This window comes from Manacus candei, unplaced genomic scaffold, assembly GCF_025592945.1.
Source record: "Manacus candei isolate 608988 ecotype Guabito, Panama unplaced genomic scaffold, ASM2559294v1 h1tg000017l, whole genome shotgun sequence".
In the NCBI taxonomy this organism is placed as follows: domain Eukaryota; kingdom Metazoa; phylum Chordata; class Aves; order Passeriformes; family Pipridae; genus Manacus; species Manacus candei.
The window spans coordinates 15,408,106-15,428,451 of NW_026138065.1; the positions used below are offsets into that span (position 1 = coordinate 15,408,106).

Genomic DNA, 20,346 nt, shown 5'->3' on the forward strand with positions numbered 1-20,346 from the left:
ATATAAAATAAAATTTAGTTGCATAAACAGTTGTAACTGGGAAAATGCATTCCTGCCAATGTCTTTAGAAAGAGCTTTATTCTGAAAAATTCTGCTGAATTGCCATAGTAATCACTTTACTGTCACTCTCTCCAGTGGACATGTGAGTGGGTTTTAGTTTGCCCGTAGGAATGTTAACCTTTGATTTTTCCGACTGGACAGAGGGAGATCCCCATGGATCACTGTTCTCTGTGGCACCACAGGGTTCCCCAAGTTCTGGACATCCAAACTCTGGAGTGATTGCCCAGGGTTGAAAACACTGAGGGATAAGCTGGAAATCATACCCTAAGTGAGCTTGTGAGTCAAGCACATAGCAGCATCTGGAAGCACTGTAACAAGTGTACGTGCCTCTCTCTGTCTCAGGCTTAACTGTTGTCCTGAACAAACAACTATTTGTATGGGAAGACAGTTTGGGGAACCAAAAATATGGATACTCTTGCCACTACTGTTAGCTCTATGGTGACAGGACTAAAAGAGCAAACCCATCCTGCTCCTCTTATGGCTGAGAAATTGTTCTGGCTTTACAGACCAGAGTTCAACCATCTGGGGAATTGCTCAACTCTGCTCTCATTTCCAGAACTGCAGGATAAATTATACGCGCATCTGAAATTTGTTGGGATTTTTCTCGAAGCACAGTGTCAAGGGGCTGATGAAAGAGACTATGTTATCTGTGAGCCAGCAGAATCTTTTTCATTCATACCCCACCATTGCTTGCTTGAACGGAAACAGGCATCTAAGAGCTGAGGAAAACATCTGACATGGCTTGGGGGTGGTGTTGCAGCTCTTGGGGGGGTTGCACTAGCTTCTTATGAGTCGGAGCATTAAATCTGCTTTCATGTCAGGGCAAAGACTGTGGTTTGTTATGCCCAGCAGCTAGAGTGGGAATGGGGTTTGGACATTTTCAACATGAGCTCAATTCAATAATCAGAGCAGCTGAGCATTTGGCCAAAAAGGGCTGAGAGTCTGCCTGATAGTTGTATCAAAGAGACAGCCAAGGCAAACACATGACAAGAAAAAACCTACAGTGGAAGTCTCCAAATTTGTGCTAAAAACTGCTGCCTGCATGGAGGTGTATGTAGAGTTGGGGCAGATTGGAGCAGGCTTGTCAGGAGGGGAAGGTGAGCTGGAGAAGAGGAAGGCAGCATGAGGTAGAAATCTGAATGATGAAACCATAGACCTAGGTAAAGACTAAGGGCTAGTGGGACAAATGGCATTGGGATTAGAGGAAAGGACAGGAATCAAGACTAAACAATAAAGGTTGCTTGCTGCAGCCAAGAAACATGTTCAGGTGTTGAGAGACTAGAGGACATTCAACATTTGATGGATAAACAAGCTGTCAAGATGCTGCTCCTGTGTTGGTGTGGTTTATCGTGGAACTTTAGTCCTTCTAGAACTACATGCTGGAGGATGACATCAATATGCCTGGAGGAAACAGTGCTTGGGGTAGTTCTCTTCTGCCATAAAAGACTTCCCTGTTGTTTTGCCTTTGCCAGTGCTGTGGGGAGACAGAGCTTCAGTCACCAGAGCCAGTGGCAGTCCTTCAAAGATCAACAGCTAGACTCTAAATCATTAGCTTAAAAAATATATAATATTAAAAGTATGCCTGGTGGGGGGAAGTCTTTCTGATGCTGGTGCCTTTGAGTTTCTAGCTTGCCAGCTTTGTCTGTAGTTCCGAGAGCTAAACACAGACTTTTCAAGTGAGGAGTTTGGAGGATAGTTTATTTTTTTTCTTTTTTAATGAAGCTAAAGTGATTTGGGTTTTTTGAGATGCAACCCAAGTGCGTTTAAGGTGCAGCAATTTCCACAGCAGATGGTGGACAAGGGGTGACGCAGCAGCTGCTGCCTCCAACTGCCTTTTACTGTCCAGTGTCAAAGGCAGGTGCTGGTTGTCTCACAGGTAGCCTTTGCAAGCCAAGCTCATGTATGTGCTGCTGATCCCTAATGAGACATCTTAACCACATTACTAACTGGAAGGTGTGACTGAAGAGAATTAACTCCTTGGTTACAGGAAGTTAGGCCTTCTTCATGGAAAATGTTCCATGTGAGACCTGAGGCACATCACAAGCTGCCAAAACTGCAGGCTGATCAGACCAAAAAAAAAATGTTTGAGTAGCTAAGGTTTTTGTCACTTTTGTTTTATTTTTGTTTGAAGGCATTTTTAATGTGAACACCCAAAACTGGGGTATGTCCAGGTTACTGGAGCCTTCCCATGGTGCTTTTGTTGCATCAGTTAACTAAAGAAAGCAGCAGTGATCTGAGCCTGGAATCCACTCCTGAATCCTCTGCAGGCAGGGGTGGGCTCAGACGTAGCTGTTGGCTTGTACTAAGGGAGCAGGACAGGGATGTGTGATAGACCTTGTTGTCCTAAGAAAATATTGTTAAGGATCTACTTTTTTCTTGGAAGTTATTTCTTCCTCTCTTGGAAAACCTATAATTAGGAGTTGGAGGGGAAAAAAAAAAAAAAAAGAATTATTTTTTTTAGATGTAGATGAATATTTCCAGTTCTCCACTGTAGCTCTTAAAAAGAAATAAATCTGTGTGTGTGTGTGTGTGTGTGTATGGCATGTCTGTGAATAGCTTAGGGAGAAGTAACAGATGAAACCTTCACCATCTAGTATCAGAGCAGTTGTTAGTTTTCCTGGGCTTTGCCTACTGCTGCAAGTGAGTGTGATGTATCACCTGATGTCCACAGATCTCAATATGGTTTAGGACTTTGTGTCTTGACTGAAAAGATAGTTATCCAAGTTCTCTGGGATTTTTTGTATTTTTATTAGTAATCACCTATTGAGGATTTCCTATTGTATTTATGTTCTAAAAAAATGTTTGCTTGATCATTTTAAGATGATGATAGAATTGACAATCAGCCAGAGATGGAGACCAGCCCAAGTCATGAGAGCTTGGCGAAACAGGCTGATTTTTCAGTAGAATATAATGAGTGCTGAACAACATCATTGGGTGCAGTGCTATGCTGTTAGAGATACAAGATCTGATGCCAAGAAGTGGAGCTTTTAGGATATGAAAGATGATGTACAGCTGAATTTTAAGCACTTCTGCTGCCCTACTGGGAAGGAAAAAAAAATCTAAAAGCTGTAATAAATCCCCGTTCAGCAGAACAAAACTGAAATATTAATACATAGTTTGCATTGTGTTTCTGGCCAGGGTTTGGTTCTTTGGGGTATGTAAATTGTAATGTCAGTGTTTAGCTGTCTGGGATGTTCATATATGTAAGGGAGAAATCACTAAAACTCACCAACATGAGAAATGTTTATCTACTATGTTCCTTCAGCATCTTTGAACATGGAAATGGTAAATTCTGGAACTCCAGATTGAGAGCGCTAAAAATCAGCTATGTTTGGACACCCAAATAATAATGCCTGACAACACTATTTTATATTATCAGTTAGTGACTGCAAAGAAATTGATCTGATAGATTCATCTCTATTTAAGAGATTGTTTGTTGTGCCTTTTTTTTTTTTTTTTTTAATCCTCAGCTGGATTATGATCTGATATGCTGAGTTAGTCTTTGTCCACGTGCCCCAAGATCCAAGGGATACTTAAAACGGGAAGGCTGCAGTCACACCACCGGTCCCTCTTCACTGCTGGATGTTGTATGGTTACTGTTAATTACAACAGATTTAGAAGCAACGATTTACTTTCTACTCTTGCTGAGTGTCCAGTCTAGAAAAGGAGTTGATGATAGCCCACTTCCACAGGTTCTTAGATTTGCTGCTATTTGGGAAGATCACAGGTGCCTGTGTGGGCACTGCATCTTTCAAAGGCAGTTATCAGAAGGGTCAAGCAATATCAGCTTCCACACAGCTCACCCAGTCTGAAGTTTAAGTGCATGTTTGGAAATTAATTTCCCAATGTGTCTGTCCTCCTTCAATGGGATCAGTGTAATTACACAGGCATAACTGGCATTTCCTATATGGAAAAGGAGTGATCTGTTTAACTGCAGCACTGGGATAAAAGGACTGTGTGGGTAAAGCAGAGGCTTGGAAGGCTTGGCTGAGGAAAGCAAATTCATGGGCTCATCAGGACTGCTAGAATATGATGGCTTCTGTTACTCCACCAAAACTGAAGTGGGGAACTGGGGCAATTCTGCCTCTAAACTGTCATTTGGTTGGCTTAATTGTTTTTTAAGTGCAGCATAACAACAGGCACCCTCAGCTCCTCAAACAGAAACACACAGTTTTCAAATGGAAGCAGCAGTCTGAACCATAGGTCATGTTTCAGAAGGGCAGTGGTCTGCAGGGCATTAATTCTTCATTTGAGGAAAGATGGATAAACTCTACAAAGCAGTTCACAATATGGACCTTTGGCAGGCTACTTCCCAGCTCTCAAATATGAGTAACATTTGATTGTTCTTTCATTCTTCAAAGATCAATGCAAACCTTTATTTTCTATAAATAATTTAATAAATACTTTTGTTTTACAATGATACAACAAATAACAAATTCATAGCAAATGAGTCACAAAGAATTTAGGATCAGTATACTTTAATAAGGTATCAGTGTCAAAATACATTTCCTTATCAAGTTAAAGTTCCCATACAGTTATAATATTGTCAATAAGAATTCAGCAATATAGATTATGAAATAATTATGATAAAAAGTATGATTAATATTAAGACATGGAATATTTTTTTCAGAGTGTTTTAGTAAACTGTTAGGGTATAACATTTTTAATGCTGAAACTACACAAATAAGAAACAGAAGAGCAGTATTCAAGTGTCTTTAATCCTTGAAGCCTTAAGTCAGTGCACTGCAAATTTGTCAAATCTGGCTTGCCAATTTTCATCAGATATTGAAGTTTGCAATATATTTTTTCCACACAGTAATAACTTCACTTTAAGAGTAGACTGTTTTTGGTAATAAACTCTTGAAAGATTGCCTATAATAGGGACTATATTTTTTTTACATCATGTACCAATAGCAAAAGGTCTTCAGCTTTTCTAAGTGTGTGTGGTTAAGACTCGCTTAACACAGCGAACTCTGAAGTGCTCTATGAACCCAAGGCTCTCTCTCTCTGCAAGTGTCAGTGCATGATATAAAGCAATTTTATACACCAAGCTTCAGCAGAATCAGAAATCTCAAAAAATATATTTTTGTTCTAAGTTTCTGGGCCAGATTTTTAGCTATAGTACATTGCCACTGTTCCATTTTCTTCGATGAAGCTACAGTGATTCATATCAGTGGAGGAAAGAAGATGATATATACCAACACAGATCTAGGTCTATGTATTTTAAAGTCAGAACTGCTCACCTGCCTTTTACTGTAATTTGCTGTTTAGATATGTTGTAATTTCAACTTTCAAACCCCTTTGCCTTTGAAAGCATTCAAAGCCTTATTTTTCAAATATGTGCATGACAATTAATGATAGTTGGAAAGGAGCTCTGAAAATGTCTGGCTGTCTTTTAATGACTTTTAATCTAAGGCAAGTAAAAATAAGAGACCTCGCTGCTGGCCACTCATCTCACTACAAAATCCTTAATTCTTCTTGTCTACCTATAACTGAGTTAGCCTAATACACTGGGAAATACTACTTTTAATTTTAATGATTCGATCTTGCAATTATATTGCTAGCTAGCTTATAAAATGAAAAAGGGCAGAGGTGTTAGTACTGGCCACTGCTCCGATTCCTGAAATATCAGCAACATCATAACAAATACTACTAGTTTCTAGCAGAAACAGCTCTTAAAGTTGTTGTGTCATAGATATAGCAAAAGTACCAAGAGATGATTAACAACTGACCCAGAGAGAAATAATAATTATAAAAAGATCTGTTTTGTGTAAAAAATAAAGGCAAAAACAGAGAACAAAACCAGAAATTTCAACACAAATGAAAACACAGGTCTAAATCCTCCACTGGGGCAAAGCTGTAGGACTCCCTTGGTTATAGAGTTAAGCCAGGTTAAGGCAGCTGAGAATGTGGCTTGCTTCTGAGGGAAAAAAGCTTACAACGTGCAACTTTCACAGATACCCACAAACATTGCATTTCACCATTCACATTTCTTCCAACAAAGTGTATAAAAATGAAGGGAAGGGGTGGGAAGCAGAAGGCTGGGATTTTTCCTTAGTATGCTTTTCCAAAAGATATTAAAGTTACAATAAAATAAATGCTGGAAAACAAAAAGACTCAAAGGATTTTAATTTGGCAGATCAACAAAAAACTGTGGTTGGAGATCAAATTTGTTTCATTCATCTTTGGCAATAAAAGTAAATCTTTGCAGTACTACAGCCAAAGTATTACATGATGAGGCATTTATACCACAGCTTTTTATTAGCATGAAATTTGAAAAAAAAAATTTCAGAATATAAATTACAGGTAATGAGATAAGGGGAGGGTAATCAAATTCTCTAAACACAACCTTAATTGCAATAGAGAAAATACAGTAGATGTATTTCTTTAATATGAATAATAAAGTGAGTAACTTCAAAAGGCCACTATTTGGTAATGTGGACAGGTTCAATATCTAAGTAAAATCCTGTAAAAGTGTATTGGTATTAGAAATTGTCTACTTGCAAAAATATATTTAAAAACTGAAGCTGTTTTGAACAGTATAGGCCACAGAATATTGCAGGCCCGCTCAGGTTGCCTGGTCCAGTGCTCTGAGCAGTTCACTGCCCTGCAGAAGTGTAGAGCTACCCAAAACAGGGACATTCACCTCACAGTCATATCTTGTCAACTCAGGCAGCAAGTAGGGTTCAAAGGAGGGCCCCAGCAGACGACTGGTCATACCTGGAACAGATTAGTGAAGTGAGTCATGGTGCTGAGACCAGAAAGAGCACTTGTTTCTTCCCCCCCTTCTGTTTATATCAGTAGTGATTTTATTTTGGTCAATTTTATGTCAATATGCCAGAGTTAACCTATGCACCATTCTGACTTAAACTCCTGTAAGCGTGTCACACCTCCAAATTTAGATTGTTCCAAGAAAAATTATATTAGTGTACGTGAGGAAAACTGTAGAAAACAGTAAAGTTTCTAAATTGACATCCACTCACTGTATGTATTAAAAGGAATGTATACACGTCCCCTTTAATTACTTATTTCAACTTCTAGAAGGCACATGTTAAGATTCTAACCTACAAACCTTCCATGTTAATACTGTAGTGAAGTTGTTTAGTACGATGTAAACAATTCCATCACAAGACAAGAGTATGGATGGAGGATGACAGGACCTCCAAGGTAAGAAGATATTAATTGAAAGGAAGGGTGAAAATACTTTTCCTTATATATTACAAATGTTAACATTTAAGTATCACACTAAACCACAGAACTAATTTTTCATGTTATGAAGCAGTACGTATTTGGATCTTAGCTTATCATCCTCCTCCATATTTTTTTATATGTTTTCTTTTCACGGAATCAGTATTGGAACTAAATACCAACACTTTCCAATTTCTGCATTTGACAGCTCTTACCTGATGCTTTATGAGCTGGCTGAACACTGTAGTCCGGACAATGGGAACTGTAAAACGGAGGGGGAAATGCTCCTGCTTTCAAATTCTCACCCGGACTGCCACAGGTGGGTTGATGCCGCTGCTGCAGTTGCAGTTGATTCATTGGTTGGCTCAGACCTCTTGAGTTATAGACAAATTCATCTGGCATTTAAATAATATAAAAAAAATTAAATGAAGCCATTGTAATAATTATAGTAGACAATACTAATCCAAAGCAAAATGATCTTTGGAGTGATGGTGTCACAGCGTAAGCAAATCTACATCTTGTCAAAAAGGAAGCCCAGAAAGAGCACTAGCTCTAGAAGTAGTATTGCACACAAGATATGCATGTGTAAGGAAACACAGTGTTGTAGAGAAACTGTATCTATCAGCAGGAGGTAAACCCAGCTCCATTAAGCTGATTTCCATTATCTCCAAAGCAAGTGTGAACGTACCTGAAACCAACTACCTGGTATTTATCAAACGCACCTTAAATTGTTCAGCTCTTAGCGATACAACTTGATCTTTAATTTTAGTGTAGTGTAATATTTACAGAGCTTATTTACATTTCCTTTTGAAAGAGCTTTTGTATCTATTCAACCTGTCTTAAAATTGTGCTTCAACATATAATGTTGCGAAACCACTTTGTCTTACCAGTAAGAACACTTGTGCTGAGAGATTTCTTTTCTGTAACCAAGGAACAGTTTTCCCCTTTGAGAAATTTCATTCTCTTCCACATTAGGTGAGATGGGTTAATGACAGATGGATCTCCCTAGAATGTGAAGGAAAGCAAACCAAACAATTACAGTGATAACCATGGGGAGTCCAAAGTTGTGAAGGGGGTGCATTTCTTATGATTACCCCACTCAGCTGTTGCAATGCTTGTTCTTCATAATCCAGTTGTCGTTTCAGTTTCAAACTGTTAGACAGAGCAATTCTTGCTGGGTTTATATCTATACCTCGTTGTACAAAAGCATCCAGGGGCCTGTGGAGAGGAGGTATCCATGAGTGCACAGGGAAGCAAATCTCAATCATCTGATTAATTTATACATATTCTTCTTTCATTTAAAGACATTTAAGGTGTCTTTGAGACTTGCCAGTGGACAGATCTCAAACGTAAAATGTTTTTTATTTCCTTTTATTAGTCATCCCACAATCTTTGAAGACTTTTGACGTTTGGGATCAAAGACTAATGAAAGATTAGCATAAACAGCCTCTAGGGATCTCCAAGCAGACATAGAAATGCTGTGGAAAAAGAAAGTCATGCGATTTTTAAGAAAAGGATTTGAGAGCCATGTCTGTCCCCTTGCTTTGCATACTAAGTATGAACACACAGGTCGCTAACTGGGGACAGACCCTCTCTTTCCAAATGCATATTCAGACACTGGTATTTCTGCCCACAAGAAATCCCAAAAAGCAAACTGCACAGCTTCAGGTTTTAAAATGACCATTACTATTTTATGTACTTCCTGAACATTTCAGTGTGACCAACACTAAAGACCCAAGAGCTACTTAGAAATGTCTAGCTATGAAAAGCAACTTCTAGGACTGTAGCCTCTGATCTACATCTCAGCACATATTGTTTACATGTGTAATAAAGCAAACAAGGTGAGGAAGTGTTGTAGAAAAAGAGCCTGTAATTTTAAATCTTAGCTGTAGTATTTACATATGCCAACAATAATGTGCTCTCATCCCTCCTTCTTCCCCATTTTTTGTTGTGAAGGAAACATATGCCAGGTGAGAAAATACGCACAGGTCCCTGCTTATTGCTGCACCAGTAAGTCTTTTCAGTATGTCAAGCATGCTTTGCAAAATTAATGGTGTAATTTTAAACTGATCAGCAGGAAATCCATTCACATATCCTTACAGGCAACGAAAAATTTGCCCACTTCAGCTTCTACCAGACTCACTGCCACTGGGAGAGCACCACATTAATTTCCCCAGAGGTACAGTCCGATGCCTATCACAACAAAATTGTACCAGCTGAATTGAGAAAAAGAATTTTTCAAGATTACGACCCTTTTCATCCCCCAAAATATTTTCTGAGTAAAATACATAGTTGTACTACAAAAGCACTTACCTTTTTTTATATATGGGCACCCTTGGAGAATGTAGTGGTGGCCCTGAGGGGGAATTTGATAGGGGTCCTGAGTATTTATCCATGAGTCTCCATTTAGCAGGAACATATTCTAATGGGGGATCAGGTGGCCACTGGGTGTTCGGTCTTCCTCCCATCGAAGACAAAGGAGTGCTGGCTTGGTCATGGTATGGTGGCAGTGATGACCTACTCATATTGTTGAAGAACACCGATGACAGGGACCCATGACCACCAGGGTTAATTTTTTCATTTGATATCTGTGGGCAATATTTCTCTGGGAGGAACTGATTCTGTGAAGTAGGACCAACGGGTTGGAAGATGGTACTCATGCTACTTAGACTCTGCTGGGTATTTTGTGCATTTTCAGAGAGAGGACGTTCCTCTTGGCAGATTGGACTGAGCTGGAAATCTTCTCCATCCATAGGAATGTAAGGAGCCAAGGTTTCAAGGTCCAGTTCATTGAAGTCAGTCTGTGCGAAGATAAAGTAAGTTCATAAAGAAACTCAAAGTTAATAATAGTTGTGGCACTTAGTGTGATACGGAATACTAACAGATGTTAAGCTGAAAAATCACCATATGCAAAATTTACCTACATGAAACCGGCCAGCTCCTGTTTAAAGATGTCTTATTTCTATGCTAGCGTACATGTTCGTCATATCATCTTCAGCAAAATTAAGACAACAAACTGAAGGAAAAAACCCTCCCAGATGAGCAGTATTTAGTAAAGCATCTTGCATACAGCCTGCAACATCAGTGTGATCTGAAGTAGATCACACTAAGCTTTGAATAACTTGTCTGTCAAGACTCTACAACATGTGGCATATAGTTCAACCTCAGGCTTTTTCATGCTAAAATAGAAAACACAGCTTTCTTATAATCTAGCTACATGAAAAAAGGTGTCTAAAAATGCAAAAGTGGAAAAAATTTAGCTGGAAGGACATTACCACACTTAAATCGGTATTCTTTTTTCTTTTGGAGGACTTGTCATACCCAGATCCATTTCTCTTGGCATTTGACCAAAGTTGAACAGAGAGGATAATCAATGTTGGCCCACCAATCAGCTCATAACACCCCTGTGGCACTTTTCTAACACTCATTTTCCCCACCGAAGCTGCTGATGTGGTCGGACACACCTGAGCAAACAGATGCTAAATCTGACAATACCGAAGTTTGCACATGTCAAGTCTTGCACTGAGTTTGATCCTGATCCACACTTGCCTCCTATCTGTCCACTCTTTCTCTTGCTTTAATTTCTATTTCTATGTCCAGGCTTAGATGAAATTTCTTCAGAACATGTACTACAGCCTATTTAAGTCTGCAAATTGTGTTGGCAAATTGAAGCAACCACCTCATTTGGGCTCCAGTCACCCCAAACCTTCTGTAGGATTAATAGATGCAGACGAGTGTAAGGTCTGTGCTACCAGTTAGCAGTGCCTGTTCTTTTCTCTTGACTATAAAGAGGCATAAGCTCTTAACAAAGGCATTTCAATTAAGTATCAAAAGTTACATAAGCTGAATCAGGCCCACACCTTTTATTCACTAGCTCACTTGATGTAATGTTACAATAGTGGATTTATTTATTTATAGAGAGAATTTCTACACTTACACCCTGATTAGGATGCAGGAGATAGAAAGCATATGTTATTTTATGTGCAAGTAATTGTCAAATCTCTCTGAAAACCTCCAAGAGGTAAAACAGGAATATATCCAAAATTAGATTCTGTTTTGTAGTTAAAGGAGATGTGTGCTATAAGGGGCATTCCTCTCTCATTTAGTTGTTTTGCAAGAATTAGTTTATTTATTTTTTGTTCTAGAAAGGATGTTTGCTCATTAGTCATTAGTCATGATTAAAAAAAAATTGCTGCTTATGTTACATATCCAATCCACAGAAGCCTCCAAATTCTGAAAGCTCTCTGGTGCTCCTTTCTTCTTAGCAGTGCCACCAGTGACACTCCAAACCTAGTGCTTCAGAGAGTTAGGGACAGAAATTGACACTCCAGTTTTTGAAAGTGCATTGTTTTGTTAGCGTTGTGCATGAAAGATTTGGTGTGTATGTACAAATGCCGTTTGTGTATTGCATCACAATATCTGCACATACAATATGCATCTGTACTGTCTGCTAGCAGGGGACTGATTTTTGTGGCTTTTGGAAGAGATAGTTCCTTACCTGGGAGGTGCACTGACTTTTTGATTCTGTGTCCATGGCAAACAGTTTTTCAATCACCTCAATCTTAAGATCTTCATCCACGGAACTGTAATAATCTTCTGGGCTGCTGGGCTGCACGAAAATAACAATTTGTTTTAAGCAGCAAGACAACCATGGTATTGGCTTAGCATCATGTCATTTATACCAAGCTATTCAGTAACAGATCTTTCCTATGAAAAGCAAATGGCTGAATGTGTGTTTAGCGTCCTCAAAACCCAAAACTGTCCACTTCTATCATATGCTTTTCTCCAACACAAGATTGTCAGTACAAAACAGAGGCACCAAATACAGGAACCTACTTGTCATCTTAGTTTAAATGTTTTTTGGCATCTCGGACCAAGAATGTACAATATTAAATATTTTTGTCAAGGACAGAGATGCTCAGCAGTATCTCCATGCTTTTCTTAAGATTGGACACCCTCTCGTAAAGGCCATCTAAGAGTAGCTCCAGCTCTTGGGGGCAGTGCCATGAAATAATTCATTCTTTCAGTGGGGAACTCCATGGAGCTGCTTTCAAAAGCCAGAGTTGGGTAAGCTTCCTAAAGATCACACTTTCAAGTTAACAAACAGAAAGAGGATGGTGTGGAGCAATGTTCCTCATGACCACACAATTTTACCTTGGCTTTTTATTTAAGGCTAACTTCCTGAAAGGTGGTAGCATGTCCTTCTATTAGTTGTTTTATAGATAGCAGTAATTACTGAGGGACAGCTGGGAGACAATGAGGACTGCAATGTAAAGGCAGGATATAGTTCCTGTTTGATTGTTTTGTCATTGATCCTTAAGGTATATGCAGTACAGGAAGGATACAGATACACCGGGCCTTGTTAATAAGCAACGAGACAGGACTGCTAACATGAAAATGTTGTCTACGTATACTGATGGACTTGCATACAAAACATAACATGCTTTCTTTTTTTTTTAAAGCTCTTCTTACCGTGGAACAGCTACTGTTGCTGCTTGCACTAGGAGTACTGCTGCCAGGTGCGATCTGAGGCATTGTAAAGGACGGTATCGTCAGTGTTTCACCTTGAGCAGGGTGGCTTTTCACTTCCACTGGCCATGCTTTGTTTGGTGTCAAAACAGCATTGGTGAAGACAGGGGCTTCCTCAAACTTCTGTGTCCCTGGATGGAGTTTTAACAATATTAATGAATGCTTTTAGCTTGTGCAGTGTTATGATATAACTGCAGCTATTCATTAAAAGTAAACACTGCTCCTAGTTGCCATGACAATAAGTTGGCATAGACTTAATGCACGTTGTTTAGTCAGCAAGAAAGCCTGATTCTGCTCTCATTCACAGAAATTTTCCACTGGTGTGAGCATGTGGGCTCTTTTAGCCATTACTCCCAATTTGTACAAACAGCAAACAGACCTTGTCTATTAAGTTTCTAAATGTAGGTTCACACGTGGTTCTTTGTTGTATGAAAATAATTTATACAAATACTAACCAAAATCCAGGGAAATAATGGCATCGCCAGGTGTTGGTGCCAGCTGAGCAAGTTCCTCTGGTTCTTCTTTTAACTTAGTAAACAAGAAGTCACTCTTCTCTGTCCCAGGGATGCCGCTGTCATAGGCAGTGCTCATCGTCAGCAGGTGAGGCTTGAAGAGCGATTCTGTTTGGTCCATGGAGAACACAACATCGTTCTTCTCAATTTCACTAACAAGAAAATATGTTTTAGGCACTTTGTACTCTACAAATAAAAGATACGGGTAACGTAGGCAGTACAGACTCTCTAAAGCTGGGGCTCTACAAGCCATTTTGGCCTCTCAGTTGTATGCCAGGCTCTCGACAGGCGAGGCATGGTTCCAGCGTTGCCGAGCACCGCCATCTCAGATGACGCAGAGAGTGTGGTCAGGACTTCTGTGGGAATACTCAGGGCTTTGTTGCTCTGCTTTTTAAAGAGATGTAGTCGAGGCTATAATGACCCAGACTATCACTCAAATAAGTATTTCCTATTTTGGCCCTAACTGGGACCAAAAAAACTTGAGTTTTGCCAAATGAAGGCAAAATTCTTGATTGGTCCTGATTTTTGAGGTGGTAAACAGCATCTCTTAGCAACATATGATACCACTGCTACTTAATTTTATCTCTTGGTCACAGCATTAGAAAAACAAAACAATCTAGCTGTTGTGTTACACAATAAAATCTTCAGTGCAGACTTTATACTCCTTTGTATGAGCACAGCAGCCACTCTGCAGAAGAGAAAGGCTGTGGTGTATTTCAACAGTGTGTATGGGAACAGGCATGCCACATTTTTCATCGATGTCTAACATCAGTAAACAAGACTGAACAAACATGACTAAACTGATTTCAGAATAACAACACTGAATAAATAGACCCTTCAAAAGTTCCTCCAAATATTGCATTTCTTCCAGCACATGAATCCACATGTGTCTTTTTCTGTCCTGTACAACTTACCTCAGCACATAGTTGACGCAGACGATGCACTGTGGCTGTAGGTTCCGCGTGTTGTAAATCACGGTTCCTTGGGTCTCCAGCCATACGTATCCACCGTGCTTGGCAAGCATACGGTACTGGCCTGTCACTACTTGACCTTTTGTACATACTGAGAAAAGGGGGCAGAGATATAAATAATGCAGCAGGACAGGAACACACAACATGTAAGGTTTGTTTTAAATAAACCCACTTCTGTGTTTTTGTTATGCAGAACTGCACCGAGACATTTGTAACCAAGGCTGCTTAACTTTGGGAAAACTCAGCCATTTTAAGTATAAAAGAGGACATTCATTTGAGGTTTCCACACAAGATTGAAAATTTGAGTTTTGGCATTTGGCTTCTTGAGATGGTCTGAGTCTTCAGATCCGAACATGGGATTTAAAAAATTTAATATAATATCAAAACTTCCCCCAAAATAATGCCTGCTAACAACGTTTCTTGAGAGTCCCTGTTCTAGAAGTGCCTTGGTTTGGGCTCCCAAGTTGGTCTGTAGAAAAGTGAATTTATTTAGGAAAAACTATTTATAGTTTCCTTATTTAGGTGTTTGAGAAATACAAGAGTCAGATGATTTAAAAGCTATATTCACTAAAAAAAAAAAAAAAAAGCAAAGGCAAAACCCCTCCAAAAATCAAAAATCTCATGGTTTCTCTTTATATTCCTTAGAGTTAGAAGCTGGAGACATCAAAACCACAAATAAAATTAGGGTGTCATTAGCACAGCATTGGTCTTAAGAGGCTCAAGTAGCAATATCAGTCATAAAAAAGCATCAAAACTAAGAATGGTAAATGGGACTGTTTTATCTAGAAAAAAACCATTGAACTACTGTATTTCTCCTTCTAGTTGAACTGTGCTGTTCCTCTGCAATAGCCTGGAATTAGTAGCCTGGAAGGAACCGAGACCCATATGACCAAATCTAATAATGTTCATATAACTCAACATGTTTTTTGAGCTGTCCCGTGTTTCTCAAGAAATAAACTGATGATAGTACAACTCAGTTTTAAAGCTTTGTTTAAAGGTTTGAAGGGCAAAATCTGCAGTCCTGCTGCCCTCTCCCTCCAATATTTTGCAATATGGTGTCCTGCCTGTTGTAATTCAAAGTAGTCAGTTCAGGAAAAATACTGACGATCAATGGCAATAAAATTAGGGCTGGAATACACAAGCAATACTCATACTAATAAAAGCTTGTACTTGTAAGCAGACATAGTTGTGCTGAGTAGCAGTAGAAGTGGGAACTGGCTGAACCAAACCTTTGACCACACACTGGCAACCTTTCCTTCTAAACAGCTTTTATGCCCCAAATCAGTATGCCATCAAACTAATGCCCAAAAAATAATGCAATTTGACTCAGTAGGACTGGAAAATTGATTCCGCAGTCTTTGTACAAAAAAATTCCTTGTGAATATGGCCATTAACAGAAGCTATTTATTGTCAGTCCCTCCTACATCACCACCATACAAATGTACAAATTCAGGCCTATGAAATGCAACAACTGTTTTGCAGATAATTGTTGCTGTGTTTATCCTTCTATTTCTGAGGTTTGTTTGTTTTCTTCCTAGGAGTATTTAATCATCCTTCATTTAATTTATTTAGACAAAGTAGAACATTACTTTTATTGATTAAATACTTCTGGTGGAACAAAATCAAAAGGCTTTCATTTCAAAGTGTTTTAGTGACTGGACTGTTCTGCTCTGCTTGTGAAACATAATTACACTGCTTCCTAATCATCAGCTCATCAATAAGAGTCACAGTGTAGGCGCCTGTTACATTACAAAGAAGCTTTTTACTGCTTTAATCTTTTTTATTATTATTACTCAAAGCATGTCATGTTCTGATATAATAAAGTACAGCAGAATCCCTCCATGGGGTAATCTCATAAATTACTAATACACTTGTAACTGCTGACTTTGTTATCAACGCTACATTTAAGGATCTGCCTTCAGAGTGAACTTCTCACTTCTTTATTTTTTTATAAAGTATACATTACCTGTATCTTTTCAGAACCAGTAACATTTGAATCAACATCTCCAATTATATTCCTTATCTTTGTGTGGAGAGAGGGGGAAGGTAGGGATGAATTTAATAGAACACAAAAACATGATTCACTTGGAAGGCTTGTTGAACTTCTGCTATGTACTACCAAGTTGCAGATCCCAGGTGGTGACACTTGGTTCCACACTGAAGTCAGCAGCAAAATTCTTATTGGCTTTAATGGCAACAAGACCAGCTCTTAGTGGAAACAATCATAGATTATTAATTGCTGAATTGGAAAATACAGTTCTACAGTCAATCTGTTGTGTAGATTTATGTAACAAGACAGGAATTTTCATCTTGCTTGTGTAACATGAAAAACTGGGTATGCTAAATGCTGCCAAATGCACTCCAGTCTTCCCTTCCAGAGTGACTAATTAAGACTTTCGTACTCTATATGCAACTATACTTCCAGCCATGAACACAAACACTATTGTGGCTTGCTTAAACATGAGGTTGTTATTTCACCTCAAGAAAAAGAACTAACCTAAAGCTGCAACAAGCATGATTTATCACTAAATTAGATGGAAGGAAAGGGAAGGGGTTCTGCTTCTACGCAAGACTCACTTGAAGTTTTTCTTTTCAAACTTCAGTCTCCTTCCTCTATTTCCTATATGTCTTTACAACACTAGCTGGCTGGCACTGTCAGAATTGATGACTGCTCTATTGCATGAATACATATATCCTACAATAGCATACTTCTAATAAAGATTACTTTTTAATAGAAGCAAGTGTGCTGAACATGAATTTTGAGGTGGATATTTCCATGTATAAAAGGATACAGCCAGGGAAAATTAATAAGTTCTGCATAGCTACATGCTTGGAGGAACAAGTAAGGTCTGTATAAGCTGTATACCTGCTTGGTAACCCTGTGCATTAGACAACATCTCCATGGCACACATAATGAAACCTAGGCATTTCCTATTTGGAGAGCTTATGTGTGTTTTCTGAAGTCACAGCCTGCCGTCACTTAGTCTTTTTGATTGTTCTCCAAGTTGGTAAGAAGTCTGACGGTCCCAGCAGACATGGGAAGTATTTATGTTAGAAAAACTAAAAGGGTCAAATTTGCTGGTGATGTAAACTGATAGTTATGTTGTGGGCAACAGCATTTATGACAGTACAGACTTTGGTCCTGTGCTTCTCACAGTAAAAAGATAATCCATGCTGATCCTATGCTATCATAAACACTGTGAAACAGTTTGATCTTAAAACATTTCTAACTTGTGCAGTACACAGTGCCTTGAGCACTTCTGCTGATGTAACACCCTTCTAAGACTTACTCTTGCCTTCATTCTGCTTCTTGATCAGTCCTCATGCCCTACAGCAAAAGTTTGTAGGACATGGCCCTTTTCAGTAGGCACAAATGTTATCTAGACATACACTCTGCACTTACGTGACTTTAATTGAATTGCCAGAGTGAGGAGCAAACTCAATCAATGCCTGGTTACAGGGGGTACTAGAAACTCTCCAGAGATCCTTACATGGACGAGTCCCAACTCAGTGCTCCCATTTCATTAACTAGCTAGAGATAACAAACAAGGGCTCACTCTCCTCCTCTTTCCTGTTGCCAATGGGTTTGCCAGCTCCCATTTTATTCCCTGTGTGGAGTTGTCCATTCTTAGAAGTGCAACTCTAAAATTCAAAAGCACCAGTGCAGCACACCCCCTGATTTCACAGGATGACTGTCGATAGCTCAGCATAGGATAAGAACATTCTATCTATAATTATCACTAATTCCTTTTCACTGTTAAAACCAGTAAAATATTACATTAGAAACAATTAAAAAAATATATTCCCAAATAACTTTCGCTAAGTATGGGTTGATCTATTTTTTCTTTTAAGCAGCTCTGGAAACAGGATGATTCGTATCAACACTGTTTTATAGCACACAACTCTTATCACTGCCAAACATTCTTTCAAGAAATATTTCAACTTAAAACTGTCCTGAATCTTTGCCATTGGAGTTAACAGATATTCCCTTTTCCCCTTGTGGTCAGACAGCTATTCTTCGCTGATCCTTTTCTTTGGGAAGTACAGAAATAATTTCTGTAGATCTGTTTGGTGGGCAATTCCCTACAGACATGACCTAAGTCATGGGCTTTTTCCTGAGGACAGAGACCTTTATCATAGCAACTACAAGGTGTGTGGGGGGAGGGCTGGGTTTGAGCTTGTAGATTGCAGTCTAGCAGCTTTGCTTTGTGTCTATAAAAAGAGTAGTAGCAGAGGTTTTAGTGATGTGTTGCTGAGAACTCTCCAATACACTGGGTCAGCGCCATAACAGCCAAGGAAATGTCATTTGTACCACACTGTCTCAAGCCAAAGCACCAGCTGGATAGAGACTGAAGGTTTAAATCCATTATTAAGACACCTTATGCGATAGAGAGGGGAAGGGTAACTATATGGCCTTCTGAAGAGAGGAAGCAGATCTTGGATCTAATCTCTGCTCCCAGAGTAAATCAGGTACCTTACATTAAGAACAGTTAAAACTGGCAGTTCATTTAGGCATAAGAGTAACAAGAAGATGTTGTTCCCAGCTGTAGATATTATTTGTATAATGAATATCACTTTTAGAAAGGTTCCTTGCACATCTGGTTTGGATGGGGAAGATAGTTGTTATTTGGTAGCAAAAGACAGACATTCAAAAATACACTGCAGCAAGCTCTTCGTATTTCCCTTTATAGCTGCTCTTCCTGCTGAGCCCAATGGCACACCAAAAGGATAATCATAGAAAAGCTTGGGTTGGAAAGGGCCTTAAAGATCAACTAGTTCCAGTCCCCTGACATGGGGGTTTTCCATCAGACTAGGTTGCTCAGAGCTCCATCCAACCTGGCCTTGAACACTTCCAGGGATGGGGCAGCTACAACTTCTCTGGAAAACCTGTTCCAGCACCTTATCACTCTCACAGTAAAGAATTTCTTCCTAAGATCTAATCTAAACCTACTCTCTTTCAATTTGAAGCCATTGCCCCTTGTCCTGTCTCACTACATGCTCTTGTAAAAATTCCCTCTCCATCTTTCTTGTAGGCTCCCTTTAGGTACTGGAAGGCCACAATTAGGTCACCCCAAAGCCTTCTCTTCTCCAGGATGAACAATCCCCACTCTCCTAGCCATCGGTAAATGCACTTCTCACCAGGTTAGTACTGCCTAACTCAGCTTTTCAAATTTTCAGCTGAACCTTGCATTATACTTTAGAGAGACAGTGGTTCTCCTCTCTAACATCCAAATTTAGTTTTAATTATGGCAAAAAACAGAGCCTCTGGAAAGATCAGCAGAAGATTTCAGGTAGGCAAGCACAGTAACCTGTAAGCCTTCTAGCAAAGTGTAAATACTGTTCGGGGACAATATCTGCACACAAAGAGCATTTTTATTTTCAACTCCTTATTGAGGTACCTACAAATTATGCTTTACATGCAAACTATGAAGAAAAAAAAGAATGTGACTTACAGTTCTGATGACTCTTGGTCATACTCTCTGAGTCCAAGGCATGGTAGAACTCGTAAGCTGAACGACCCAGCAGCTCCTCTGGATGGTATCCAATCAACTCTGTTATTCTTGGTTAAGAAAAAGGCAAATATTTAAAATTCAGGTCACTGTAGCCTTATGCTTACATGTGGAAGGCAGCTATCAGCTCTAGTCCTTAGATTAAGAGAATTAAAAAAAGCAATATGAGAAATTCTGAACTTCTAAACACATCAGGAGCTGCAGAGGACTTCTGATTGCATTCTGAAATATCTCCATGTTCAGAATAAACTGCTTTGTACTACTATTAGAATAAAAATTCCTAGTGATGTCATTATGTGTATTGCAAATTTTCCCAGGCCTATTGCACACTAATAGAAGGTATAAACTTCTATTAATAACAAAGTTCTCAAGCTGTCCACTAGATGCAGAAACTCCCAACAACCACCACTCAAAATCAGATACATGTGAGGGGCGTAGTAGTTAGCACCAACAGGTTTAAAATTATGTGGGCATTTAAAAAACACATGGCAAAAGGGTTAAATCACTACTTTGGGTACTGCATTTAATAAAAATGCAAGGTGAGAAATTAAGGGCAGTTAAAAAATATCAGCTTGT

At 39.1% G+C, this 20,346-nt stretch overlaps 1 protein-coding gene across 2 annotated transcripts in view; it reads right to left on the minus strand.

Moving 5' to 3' along the window:
• Positions 1-4,463: 4,463 nt before the first annotated feature.
• Positions 4,464-20,346, minus strand: part of EPAS1 (endothelial PAS domain protein 1) — a 78,234-nt gene continuing 62,351 nt past the window's right edge. For both annotated transcript variants that reach the window (XM_051782863.1, XM_051782862.1), the window contains exons 7-16: positions 19,714-19,820; positions 14,204-14,351; positions 13,233-13,441; positions 12,721-12,908; positions 11,747-11,857; positions 9,562-10,049; positions 8,343-8,466; positions 8,136-8,253; positions 7,464-7,643; positions 4,464-6,780 (exon numbers count right to left, since the gene is read on the minus strand). In XM_051782863.1, coding sequence (XP_051638823.1) covers positions 6,629-6,780; positions 7,464-7,643; positions 8,136-8,253; positions 8,343-8,466; positions 9,562-10,049; positions 11,747-11,857; positions 12,721-12,908; positions 13,233-13,441; positions 14,204-14,351; positions 19,714-19,820 — 1,825 coding nt within the window. In that variant the 3' untranslated portion in view covers positions 4,464-6,628. The remainder of the gene's footprint in view (positions 6,781-7,463; positions 7,644-8,135; positions 8,254-8,342; positions 8,467-9,561; positions 10,050-11,746; positions 11,858-12,720; positions 12,909-13,232; positions 13,442-14,203; positions 14,352-19,713; positions 19,821-20,346) is intronic.